The sequence below is a fragment of the Aptenodytes patagonicus genome, chromosome 18, assembly GCF_965638725.1.
Source record: "Aptenodytes patagonicus chromosome 18, bAptPat1.pri.cur, whole genome shotgun sequence".
Lineage (NCBI taxonomy): Eukaryota > Metazoa > Chordata > Aves > Sphenisciformes > Spheniscidae > Aptenodytes > Aptenodytes patagonicus.
Genome location: NC_134966.1, coordinates 9,606,630 through 9,619,626, shown reverse-complemented (window position 1 = coordinate 9,619,626; position 12,997 = coordinate 9,606,630). Strand labels below are relative to the sequence as shown.

Sequence of the window (12,997 nt, the reverse complement as noted above, 5' to 3'; positions counted from 1 at the left end):
GCGGGGCTGGGATCATGGCTTGGCCACACCAGGGGATGTCCCCAAGGTCAGGCTGGCAGTCAGCACCAACACGATGCTCACCCGACGTGGTTACACTCTTGAGCACCCCAGGGTGCTCAGGGAAGGTTCTCCCAGGTGCAGCCCATGGCTCTGCCCTGCCTGAGCCGAGGAAATGGAGAAAAAGGAAAATTTGCCGAGCTAAGGAGCAGCTGAATAAAAGCCAAGCACAGTGCAGAAAATTTTCTGCAAAGAACATCTCATTGTCAAATTAACATATTAATAATTAGGCAGAATGAGAACGCTAAGTCCCAACACAGGGCCCGAAGATGGCACGTTTGCTCTCTGCGTTCAGCTGTGTCGAGCAGCGATTCCAGGGGTGCCTCTGAGCGTGACAGCCGGCACCTTACAAGATGTAATTTTAGCGCTTCAGAGCTCTCTTAGTTATGCATCCCTTAAAAAACAAGCGTGTTGGCTTCTCTCGGAAGGAGAAAAACAGCTTCTTCTTTAGGGTTTTCATGTGTTTGATTTCTTTGGGGTGTTTATTTTTGCTCTGGGCTATTTGAGAAAACCCATTAAATACAAGCATAAATTGCTAAGTTTTGTTTGCTATGAAGGTAGAAACACGCAGGGCCTGTCTGAACTATTGAGTTTGTGCCTCTGGAGAAAATCATTTTGCTGCAATGATGCCCCAGGATGGAAAAAATCTGCAGCCAGAGAAGTTACAAGGAATAAATGAAACGGCAATAGGTGCCATAAATAAAACTACAGCACATTAACACTCCCCCTGCTTTGGAGATCAAAGGCAAAACCAGCTTTCAGTGCTGTGACTTGGAGAAAACCCAGTGACAGCCCCAAATCCAGCAGGTTGATTACGTGCCCAGGGAAGATGCTGGTACTGAAGCTCTCCTCGATGCGAGAGGGGACTGCCGTTCCCCCCAGCTGGAAGCGCCGAGGGAGGGATGAGTTAAGAGTAAATTATTTCCAAGGCTGTAACGATCCAAAGGATTGCTCCACGGTGCTTTTGCAGGATAAACCTGGTGGATCAGAGCTCGGCGCTGGTGATTTTGCGGCGACAATCCCCGGTCGGTTGCTAACTGCAGCACAGCAGCCTGCTCCTCTGAAGGAGAGATGGAGACCAGCCCGGGGGGAAGCACTGCAGACCTATTGCGCATCCCGGTGCTTGGCTGTAAGCACTGAATGCCAGGGCTGGTGTTCAAGCTTTGTGTTTTCCTGTCGTTGCTCAAGTCATGAAGCTGTACTTTTATACTCTCTAGTGTCAGTAGTGCCTCCTGCTTGAAATCAGAGCTTGGATTAAGCCAGGTGCCTTGAAAAGCGTTAAAGCCCTGCGGTTTTGTGCCATTGCGTAATGGCAGGAGAGCAGCACTGGTTAAACAGCGACCGACAGATGTTGAGAACATCAGCCCAGGTCGGCTTCAAAGGTTGCTCTTGCCTGAAAGTAAGAAAAATACATGGAAAGAAAACAGAAAAGGAAGAAAAACCAGCAGAAGTCCTCGCTGCGGTGACATGATGATTTATGGGTAATTATGATAAAACATTGCTTCCCACCTGCTGCTCTCGCACTATGCAGCATGGCGGAGCAGAGGGTAAAGTGGAGCGAAAAGGGAGAGCAGAAGAGGTGGCTGCGTCAGATAAGCTCAGATTCAGCCCTCAGCAGCACCAGGCGGCTGCAGGGCCAGATCCTGCCCCACCACCTGCCGCGGCGCTGGGCAGAGCCTGTGCACGGGCTGCCCCAGCTGGCGAAACACAACTTTTCTCTGGAAAGAAGGGGTTGGGTTGCACAGCACTGGCAGGAGCCGGGACTGTCGAGTATTACAGAGACCGAGCACAGCTGACAGCCCTTGCGCCGCTAACTCCCATTACTGCTGCAAGCGGAGACATCGCTGAGTGTTTCTAGCCGCGCTGTGGGTGAAGGTCCCGGGCATCGCTGCTGCCGCAGGCTGCAGCCTTCACCCGAACCCCGGCAGAGGATGGGACGCGATGCCCTTGGCAGAGGGACACGAGGCTTGCAGTGCCAAGTGACACAGGGATCAGCCTGACGCGACTCACTGCTGCAGCAGCGGTCTGTCCTGCTCAGATCACCCACGTTAAAAAAAAACACCATGAAAAACAATCTGGAAATTGTCTGTCTGGTGGAGCGCCTAGCTGGCAGGAAAGCCAGAGCAGTGAATTTGCAGTGGCACAGCTCCTGCACAAGGTGTTAAGAGAGAGGGGACATGTTTGACTTGCACTGTATTAGCTTTTGCTAGAGGCTCTGCAGCTTAATTTACAGGTGGCAGTGAACTGCCAGGAGGCATCTCCAGCTCGCTTGCTCTTCCTCGTAGAAAGTCATGGAGAGGTTGGTTTTTTCCCTAGAGCTGCGGGTCAGATCAGTTCTAGTCTTTTGATAGAGACATTAATAGGAAAAAAAAAAAAGTCAAACCAGGCCTGGCTGGGGAGAAAATGCTGGACAAAAAGCAGCTGAACAATGAAAATAGCTCTAGCTTGCCTTGTAGGCTGTGAAAGCCTTGCTCTACCAAACGCTTTACATATTCTCTTCATGCTAAAGCACATTCCTCTCCCCTTCTTGTTACAGCCTCCCACTTTGTCTTGCTGTTTCTCTCTTTCCAGGAGAGCTTTAGCTGCACTAAGGAAGCCCAATACTTTGTATAAAACACCCATTCACAGTTTTTCTTCTGGGTTGTTTCCCCAAATTCACTTAAGACCATAGGGAATAAGCGCCCAGGATCTGGTCTCTAAATTTAATCATAGCCAACACCTCTTTTTTAGCCTTTTTTATTTTTACCAGTCTCATGTATTTAAGGAGCTGAGAGGAGCATCGCTTTGAGAGATAATAATAGAGCAGGGTGCATCCCAACCAAAGCTGTCGTGTCTTGCAGAGAGCAAACGGTGTGATCACGGTGTGTCCCCGCACGGCGCAGATCAGACCGGCAGCGGTACATGGCAGAGCTGTGCCTCCCCCGGTGTGCTGCACCCCCCAGCCCCGGCCGCTGAACCCCGTCCCCCTTCCCCACCGGCTCCCAGGAGGAGCAGGAACGTCCCTGTCACCGGTGGTGCAGCCCCGGGGTTGAAGCACGACTAGAGGGACCCGCATTTTGGAAAAGCCGCTTTGCACCGTGTCGGGGGGGTGCTGCCGTGCAGGCAGCAGGGCTGGCAGATGGCAAGCCCGTGGCTCCGTCCCAGCCTGCCCCCGCACACCGGCTGCTCCTGCACAGCCCTGGCCAGGAGGTACCTGCACCAGCGCTTCATCCCGTGTGAGCAATGGGTGCATTAGGCTGCGTTCCGTGTGGCCTCCTGTCCCAAGGGTAACCTCTCAGGGGAGTCTCAGGTGGCTAATACGTGGCTGAGCTTATGCTGAAGGCTCTTTTCTCTGCCCCACTGCCTACTCTTACAAACCACGCAGGAATGCACTGTTTTAGGGACAGCCACTGCTCCACCAGCTGAAGCGAGCCGAGGGGCTCCGAGGACCAAGACCTGGGCCCCTTCCTCCAGAACAGCGCTAAAAAAAATAACCAAGAAGGAAAAAAAAAAAAATCCCATTTTACCAGCAGAAAACAAGTCTCACAGCAATTCACGTTTTACCTTAGGAAACAGCCAGGAAGCAAACGTACACATCCTCGTGCCTGGGGCAGCTCAGGTAGCTGGATGGGAAAAAACTCTTCGGGCTTCACCTTCTCTCTTAATACACAGAAGTACATAAATCCCAGCTAGTTAAGCCCCTGCCTGTTAGAAAAAAACACAGGCAGAGCAAAGCAGACACCGGTAGCCTTACAGCTTCCCCTTCCCAGGCTGGCTCAGCTGCTTTTAAAGGCTGTTGGAAACACAATTGGGCTCAGCTGCACTCGGTTAACTCTCGCTCCCCGAGTTGTAGCAGGGGTAGGTGCTGCTCTGCTCCCCCCAGGGCTGGTGTAGGTGCTGAGCTCAGTCCTCTTGCTCTCCTTGCTGCATCCCAAGGTTTGAGCTGCTGACCCTGCCCTTGTGCACCATCCCCGAGGCAGGGGAGGCAGCCGCTGCGCTGGGGCCGTGCCTGGGCAAAGCCCCTGGGGTGTGCACGAGTTTGGGTTGAGCAGTCCCATCCTCAGAGCAAAACGGAGCCGTCTTGGGTGCTCACACTCTGTTTGGATAATCTGCTGCTTTCTGTTGTGGATCTTCCAAAAATTACCTTCCGAATTTCACCTGGCAGACAGAGTTACTACAGTGTAGCTCTAGCACCAAATCACAGACTTTGTTACACGAAAAGAGGTGAAAAATACACCATGGCATCTGCATCCGGCAGCTCCAGAAACAGTCAAATCCTTGCTCAGATCTCTGCTTTTTCCTAAGGGCCGATCAAAGCTCCTCTCAGCAGTGAGACCCTGAGGCATTTGCTAGAAGCGTTTGCTGCAACCAGCAACGATCCAGTGCAAATCACAACTGGCAAGTCAGCACGGAAGAGGTTAGTGTCAACCTTGAAGTGATCACCTTAGATCAGCCAGATCTAAGTAATTCAAGCTATTTTCCCCCCCTAGTTTCTTCCCCCAGCTGTGGTACCTCCGCATTTCTGGGGTCCATTTGGATGAAGATTTGGCCATAATACCCCAAGATTTCCCAAAACTACTCCTGCAAGCTAATTATATACTTAGACTAAAGGACTTTGGCTCCTTATCTGAAAATCTCTCTCAATCTGAGATCTACCACTAACTGCAACCAAAGAACGAAGGGGAGAGGCTGACGAGACACACAACTTGGCGTGGTCATTGCAAAGCGTCGTGCGTAGGGGCGGGTTTGTGTGCACCTGCGTGGGTTTCTACTGTACGTACCTGCTGTGTTGCAAGTGAGGACACATTTTCAAGGTGCAGGTGTCTTCTTGAACCTGCAAACCAGCAGCACCAACCAAATGATCTTTGCAAGAAGCCCCCGAGAACCAGAGCGATGCAAATCCAGCAGCAGCGGCTGGTGTTGGCAGGCAGATGTGTGTGATTTCTTGCAGTGGTTTCCAGAGGAGCCATCATCTTCTTGCAAGTCCCTGGAGTGAAACCCGCAGGAGGTAAGGAGAGGATGAGCAAAGTGTCCCCCACGTCACTTCCCCCAGCATGTCCATGCAGCAGCACCCTGGGGCCGAGACACGAGTTTGGGGTTGAGGAGCTCACCAAGAAGCTGGAGAAATGTTTTTGTTTTTTTTTTTTCCCCCTGAATTTGTCTCAGGGACGAGAAGATCAGCCAAAGCAAAGGCTGCGGTGCCAAGCAAAGACTCCTCGGGTGCCGTTGCCAGCGGGGTGGAGACGGTGGAGAGCTGGTGGCCACCTGAGCGTCTCGTCCAAGTCCCAGCAACTGAAATCCCCGGGTTGGATTTTTGCACTGTTGGGTCGATCCGAGTTTCTCACTGAGAAAAAAAAAAAAAGATTCCAGGCCTGCAAGTTCTCGCTCCGATGGGTTTGGTTTATTATTTCACAGGATATATTACCTTTAAGCACTTTCACCGCTCCTCTGATGAACTCTTCAGGCTCCACTGAGCAGAGGGGTCATGGGGAAATCACGCTGCAATCAACTTCAAGAAGACATTCACATCATGTTGGTTTAGGTGGAAACAGTAAACTTGATTTATTGAAAAAAAAATCTATTACATTTATTCCTTTATTACACAGGTTTAAAATATTTAAAAATAGCTCTTATGGGCATTACACTTAAATTTTATGACATGTTTATTGGACTTTGAAGAAATGTACAATATGTCATTTGACACTATATTTTAAAAAGGGCCTTATGTACTAAAATTTTTTTCCATAGGTTTTATTTTTCTTATCAACATTTGTTCAAGTCATATATATTAAGGGAGGAGGGAAATAAAATTACACAAAAAGAATGTCTGCAAATACAAGTAGTAATTTTATTGCAATATACCGTAGCTAAGTGGTCTGGGGAAATCGGAACAGTTTGGAGCTCAGTACAATTACAACACTGTGGAATTCAACAGAGGAATTTTTTTTTTTTCTTAAAGCAAAGAAATAAAAGGAAAAAATAAAAGAAAAAAGCTCCCTTAATGAAAATTTATAACAGAATCACATGACCTAGACAGACGCACACGTGTGTACATACATCAATATATGGCTTATCTGTTGCAGAGAGGAATGTGCAACCTTTTCTGACCTTCCCACTGCTCCTGAACAAGGCTCTTGCCAAGGTGACTGAGAAGCTGAATTCTCCTATATATTATTATATACTCCTTTTCACTGCTTCGCTGCCGGAGTCTGCAGTTTTTAGGGTAGCACCTTTTTTTTTTTTTTCCTTCCCCCAAGTGGAAAAGAAAATACGAGAGAACGCAACAGAAGAAGGGAGACGGATGGACACGGCTCTCCCAGACCAAAAAGCACCGCGCGGCATCGCCGCTGCCTCCAGCACGACTTCGCCTCCCCTTCCTCGGCTGCTGCTGCTCTCTGCTTGGGAAGGAGGGGAGAAAAGACATCATATATAGGCTTCTCTTCACAGTAAATGTGATGTCTTTTCCTTTATGGTGAAAGGCCCCCCCCTTGGCTCAAGCGTTGCTGTAATACTCCAGGCCAAATAATAATAATAAAAAAAACCACCCTGCAACATCTATTTTCCAGCTGAGAGATCTAAACGAGGAAAACGGCCAGGGAGAAAACAAACAAACAAAGGGAAAAAGAAGATGGTGTCAGCAGGTTGCGAACCGAAAAGGCTGCATGAAAAAACAACAACAACAACAACAACAAAAAAGCCATCCTGGCAGAGCCACCGCGGGAAGACCAGGAAAATTGCAGACTCCCGGGAGCGCTCGGCGGGCAGGCACCCGCGCAGCTTCAGCATCACGTCAGGACATCCAACAAATACATAAATTAGCACCACAAACATTCAGAGACTGAGTACAATCTGGTATGGTTACCACCGTACAAAATGCATGAATATTCTTGGAAAAAAAAAAAACGAACAAAGATGTACGCACATTTAATACTTTTTCTACACGGGCCGTATGAGCTACCGCAATACAACTAAGGAAAGGAGCGGGTCTTCTACATAACAAGTACGAAGGTGGCATGCATTTATAATCAAAGACTGTAGCAAAAGCCTACAGTCTGTGTTGAAAGTGGCTAAAAAGCAAAGGCTGGTGTGAGATTGGCCAATGGCAGGGTATCACCAGTGTTGTCTTAAAGTTACTCAAATAGATAGCACCACAGAGACACACGTAAAAATAAAAAGCACCTTTTTTTTTCTTTTTTTTTTTTTTTTACACTTTGTATTCAGAGAGGACAAATGGATTTCCCCTGCCACTGCAATCTGCCACTGGGAATGGATTTTTTTAATTATTCTTTTAAAAGAAGAATGCTGAAGGAAAAAAAGAATTAATTTAAAACACGTATGTTAAGGTAAGCAAGTGTATAAAAAGGCAGAGACTCAAAGCAGATCCTGCTTTTAGATCAGAGTTTCGTAGAAATCTTGTTACAAAGTGGCCTTTGATTTCCTTATTTTGAAGCGAATCATTCCAAAAGGCATCTGCGGCTCGGGGGGCTGGTTTGCCACTCATTGGGCCTTCATCCTGCAAAGACTCGTGCCTGGGCGTAACTCCAAGCCCCTCCAGATCCAGGCTTGGGGTTGGGAAGAGGCAGGGGCGGTGGGGACGTGAGCCGCCGTCTATCGTTCCCAGGTGGATGCTTGGCTGGGATGGCGGTGGGAGAGATGGTGGTTTTAATACAGACAGGGTCACATGCATGTTTTGAAGCCAGAAACATTTAAAACATTTAAAATAATATACAATACAAATATTTACTTACAAACATACAAAAATATAAGCACCTTTAATACATGGGAAAGAGATGCCCAGTGTGACTTTTAGCTATCAAATTCATGGGGCTAAATTTTGTAAAACGTAGAATTACGCGATTCAGTGGAGATATTAAAAATTCTGGAAATGGCCATGACATCTACTTGCTAGAGCCGATCCCAATCTCGTGGAAGTCAACAAAATCCCTCCGATGAGCTTTGGCAGGGTTTAGATTGGAGCCAGGACTGCTGGGACTTCAACGTCAAGCTGAACACAGGAGTTTCAAGTTTTTTCCATTTTTCCTTAGAAACAAACACACACACACACTAACGTATAGACAAGCGCTCGGTATCGCTTCGTTGCAAGAAGAAGAAGAAGAAGAAAAAGTCTTTGATGGTGGTGGGGTCTGCTCGGTGGCCGTGGAGCAGCAGCGGTGGGAGCAGCGGCGGCGGCGGCGCAGGGACAGGTCTCCGGGCCACACGTGCAGCAGTCGGTCATGCGATTCTGCGTCTGTCACGGGAACGGTCCTCTCGGTCGGCGGTTCGGTACGTGTGGGTGCGGTGGCACAGAGGAACTCGGGCAAAACAAGGAACAAAACGGAAAAAAAATAACCCATCGCTGTCCAGTTTCAGAACGTGCATGTGACAAGGAATTCTTTTTTTCTTTTTTTTTTTTTAATTAATTAAATGGCGCAATGAGGTTACGAGGTTGCTCATTTGGAGACTAGTTTTCAGGTGGCTCTTAGCCCATGAAGCAAGCTGGTCCCACCTCGAATCCAAATTTCTGTGATGCTTCTCCGAAGTCATTGAACATGATGTCGACTATAGGTACTTGCTCTACTTTGGGTGTGTTGATTTCCAGGATAGTCTTCTGATAGCCCTTCTTTGCCTGATGGGGAGAAGAGGGAGAGAGAGGAGCTCTGATGATGCCTCCAACCCAACAACAGCAAGTTATCATAAATGAGCATTCACCGGTCAGCTGGGAACACGGTGACGATCTTGCCCAGGCATTTTCTGAGCTGAATTAGAGGCACCCAGCACCAAACACACATTTGCCCTGCAGATTTAGCAGACGTGCTCTCAAGTGGGATGGTGACCACTGAGCAAACCCCTGGGAGACGACTCTCCTGAGCCCAGACTTTGGAGCAGAAGCTGCTGCCATGCAGGTCAAGAGACACTGACTCTGCTGTCAGCACATCTCAGAGCTGGAAGAGGAGCCTGGTAAAATTGTTGTGGCTGTGGTATAGTTGTTTTGCCTCCCCGAGAACACGCATGGGTTGTTGAGCAAATACGAGCGATTAAATTTGAATATATTAGTTTGACTATTATCCGAGCAGTACCGAAAAGATCGCATTTAAAGTTTGATAGAATTCACAAGGTGACGTTGTCTTTTTATCGTGCCTGGTAGCCATACAGTTATTTCTGAAATATAAATAATTATTAGAGGAGCAGAGTGCACCCGAGGGCATACAAAGCTGCACAAACAAGTGAATTTATGGAGCAGCTTTTGGCTCTACCTTACCCTCTGATTTGTGTGTCTCAGAAGAATAAGCTATATCACAGCTACTGAAAAAGGGCTGTAAGATCAGGAAAAACACATTCAAATAATGGTCTGAACATTAACCCTGGAGGATCCACCGGCGCCGGCTGCAGCAGCCTCCATCACGGCCGGAGCGCGGGTCCTCCCAGGACCTCTGCGGCAATGCCGTGTCGGACAGCCCAACCTCATTTTTCACACAGAGGGCTCAATCTTAAATATCCTGCCTGTGGTTCAGGGAGGATGACCTACCGGGGTACGGGAGACGGTACAGGAATACCGTCCTGCAGAGCCTCTTTCTGCCAGGCTGCAATAAGCTCCCTTAGCACGTTCTACCTCCTTTTTACAGCCCGCAGGAACACCCCTAGCAGAGAGGAAAGACTGGGGCACACCGGTTTGGAAGCGATGCCCAAAGCTCTGAGCCAGGAGATGACATCTCTGTGCCCCACCATCACACCAGGGCTCATTCAGCCTCTCCTGGCGCTCCCCACACCGTGGGCGCCTGTTGCTGTAGTTCTTGCCGCGGTTGTTTATTTGCAACACTGAGACTAGCTGTGCTAAGAGCCGCCTGTGAGAAGCAACCAAGCAGATAAACTCGAAGGAGCTGCAGTCTTCCCTCCGTGCAAATATCCCTCCTCAGGGAGAGGAACGCAGGACACCTGAGCCAAATCACTTACACCAAAAGGGTTTTCAGCAGGCACGTCTGCCTTAAAATGTGCAACGTGTGATCCTGCAGCATCCCCGAAACTTAAGAAGGGAAAGAGGGGAAGGCACTTTTTCCGATGACACGTTGCGTTAGCAGGAGATATGAAGTACTTGAGGATAAACTTCCCCACGCGGCTTCTGAGTGTTTCCAGAAGTGGGATGGATGCCCTTTCCCTCTCTGTGAGAGTGTTAAAAGAAGTGATTCTAATCTGATTTTCCTCATTGCTCCTACAGTAAAACACGTGCGTGTGCCAGAACAGAACCATTTTAATCTCAAATTATGTGGAGGGCTTTTTCTGTCAAACATCTCAATCTTGCCGTCCCGTGGGCTTCAAGCACTGCAGTTGCAGAGGGTGAGAATTATGCATGCTTTTGCACCCGCAAGCTGGGTCTCAAAATAAACGCAAGCAGCACCTGCTTTGCCAAATTTTTAGCTCCTGAGGACAGATTTTGCAGAGCTCAATCCCGAATCAGGCATCCAACAGAAGGAGGCAGAAGCAAAGGGAGGATGCTGGGCCCCTTTGGAAACTCTGGCTGTTGCTCGTGGCCAAAGCAAAGGTGAAGAGCAGCGTGGGCTGCGCGGGGAGAGGCGGGCTGCGGCGTGACGCCCGCTTCTGCACTCTGGGCAAGTCAGTCGCGGGGAACAGAGCTAGAGAGAAAGATGCTAAAAGCCACATTTGAAACGGGAGCAGGGATGCAAACCTCTGTCTCCTGCATCCCATAGCATCCTCTCGTTTTGCTATACAGAGTCAGGCCTTGCTTTGGTTTAGTCCTTTCCCAAGGGCACAGGCAGCTCCTGTGAGGAGCAGGGGCTTGCAAGCACAGAGCAAACCAAAGCACCATGCTGGGGTTCCTCTGGCAGCTCAGGGGATGCTGGGCTGGAGCCGGGCGCTGCAGCCAGCCTTGGGGCGATGCAGTGATGCACCCCCGTGCCCAGCAAAGCCCAGAGCCCTCCTAGGGCTGCACGCAGCAGCGTGCCGCAGAAAAAAACCTCACCAACCCAATGCCAAACCCTTAATGCTTTCCCTCCAAGATTTCCTGAAAGCGGTTTAAAAATTTATCATCAAAGCCTGAAAAACTCATGCACAACTGGGTGTCATCGCTTGCCTCTCCCTGTGTGAGTAAGCAGAATAAGAGCAAAGGCAAGGGGGACGTTTAAAAGCAACTGGTGGTTTTAGGTAGGTCCCTTCCTTTGTGCACAGCCAGCAATAAAGCGAATTAATTTGGTTTCTAGAAGTGCTGCAGCTTCCCCCGACCTTGAGTGGAATCATGTACCCCCCCAAGCAGAGGGAAGAGCAAGCTCAATGTCTCCCATGCTGGGGACAATCCTCAAGGCAGCTACATCAACGGGCACAGGAAATTTGGAGGCGACTTGCTCCGAGGCAGGCGGTGCTGGACAACCAGGGGAGAGGGACAGACACCTCCAGCACTGACCCCTTTGGCAGGGACTGGCCGAGACCAGCTCTGCCCACGTACCGCGCAGCCGTCGAGGGCGGCTCGGATGTAGGGGTTGTTGTCGTAGGACATCTCCTCGTCGTTAGAGCCCAGGAAGCGGATGGCCTTGTCGTAGCTGTTGGTGGTGGCATCGTGCCAGGCTACGGACTGGTAGCAGTTGTAAGTGATGTTCTGGTGGGCCGAAGCGCTCAGGAGCCGGAGAAAAGTCATCTGCACCACTCCGATGGGGTTCCCGTCTGAATCCACGTAGGAGAGCTATGAGAAGCGGACAAAGGGGACACACTGGGCAGTGAGGGGCAACGCAACACGTTTGGAGGGCTCTGAGAACGGCCCGTCTCAGCCATCTTTATAACCCCGCGCATGGGTCTCAGTCTCACCACCCCACCAGGGTGCAGACGCTGCTCCTGCCACGCTACGGGCACGGGGCTGCTCTGGTCCTCCTGCTACCAGGGCATGGCTACCAAGGGCAGTTTATGTCTCCTGCTGGTTGTGAGCTAAAAAAAATAAGGCTAATGCAGGGCAAGAGGGGAAAGGAAGGGGGATTTCAGCCCTGGTTGCAAAAAGGTACAGCGCTAAACAAATTTAGAGATATATGTCTCAAGTTTAAGCCAATACCAAGCATACTTCTCCAGGTTTTGAAGAGGAGAGAAAGCGGATTTCTGTAAGGATTTAGGGCTTTATTTTTCTGCCCTATTTGACACGATTATCTGACCACTGTGGGCGTTTCGTTCTGCATGCACTGGGGTATTTCCCATCCATCTTTCCTGGGCACCACCCCCCTGGCTTTTAAGCAATCTTTGCACCTAATTTCTAACAATCCTGTTCCTGCTGATAAGGGACTCCGGGCTGCCCTGGTCCGCGAGGCTACTCTCAGCTAAAGGGAAAATGCATTCGCTGCCCTTAGAGCATGTCATGAAACACAGAGCTGCACCGGCACAGGGATTTGCTCCATCCTGCACATCAGGCTCCTTTTCTCCCTTGCAGGAGAACGGTGGCTAGAAATATATTTCTGCAAAACACAATTTATTGAAACCCAATTCCAGCACCTAGGGGATTCCGGACTTTCTGGGACTTTCTCTCGTACCCTGCCAAGGAAGCAAACGCGCAGCGGGACAGCTAGTTTGCATGTATAAACTAACTCTACTTCAGATGACATCTCCAGCCATGGCCAAGCTACCAGAGCTGCTGTTCGTTACTGTCCTCTATGGACAGTGGGTTTCTTTAGAAATGACCAGGAGAAAAATGCAGGCACGCAAACAGCGCAGCGTTCTTCCAGGTACCGTGAAACATCGGTGCAAGCTGCAAACAGTAGAAGAGATTCATAACCAGGCAATAAAATAATGAATAAAAAGATAATAAAAATAAATATACCAACCGGTTGTCAGGATACCATTGCACTGTCCTCCTGAGAGTTAAATATGACTGACCATGAGAGAGCCACGCATGCCAGGAGAAGAGCTACCAGAAAGCCACCAGGACGTGGAAGGAGAGGGACACAAAATGCCGACTGCTTGGCACACACCCAAT

The 12,997-nt window shown here is 49.5% G+C and overlaps 1 protein-coding gene across 3 annotated transcripts in view; it reads right to left on the bottom strand.

Moving 5' to 3' along the window:
- Positions 1–5,864: 5,864 nt before the first annotated feature.
- Positions 5,865–12,997, bottom strand: part of COL5A1 (collagen type V alpha 1 chain) — a 160,296-nt gene continuing 153,163 nt past the window's right edge. For 2 of the 3 annotated variants that reach the window (XM_076355031.1, XM_076355032.1), the window contains exons 65-66: positions 11,492–11,725; positions 5,865–8,662 (exon numbers count right to left, since the gene is read on the bottom strand). In XM_076355031.1, coding sequence (XP_076211146.1) covers positions 8,516–8,662; positions 11,492–11,725 — 381 coding nt within the window. In that variant the 3' untranslated portion in view covers positions 5,865–8,515. Of the gene's footprint in view, positions 8,663–11,491; positions 11,726–12,004; positions 12,770–12,997 lie in introns of those variants that run through there. The other variant, XM_076355033.1, reaches the window with a different exon arrangement.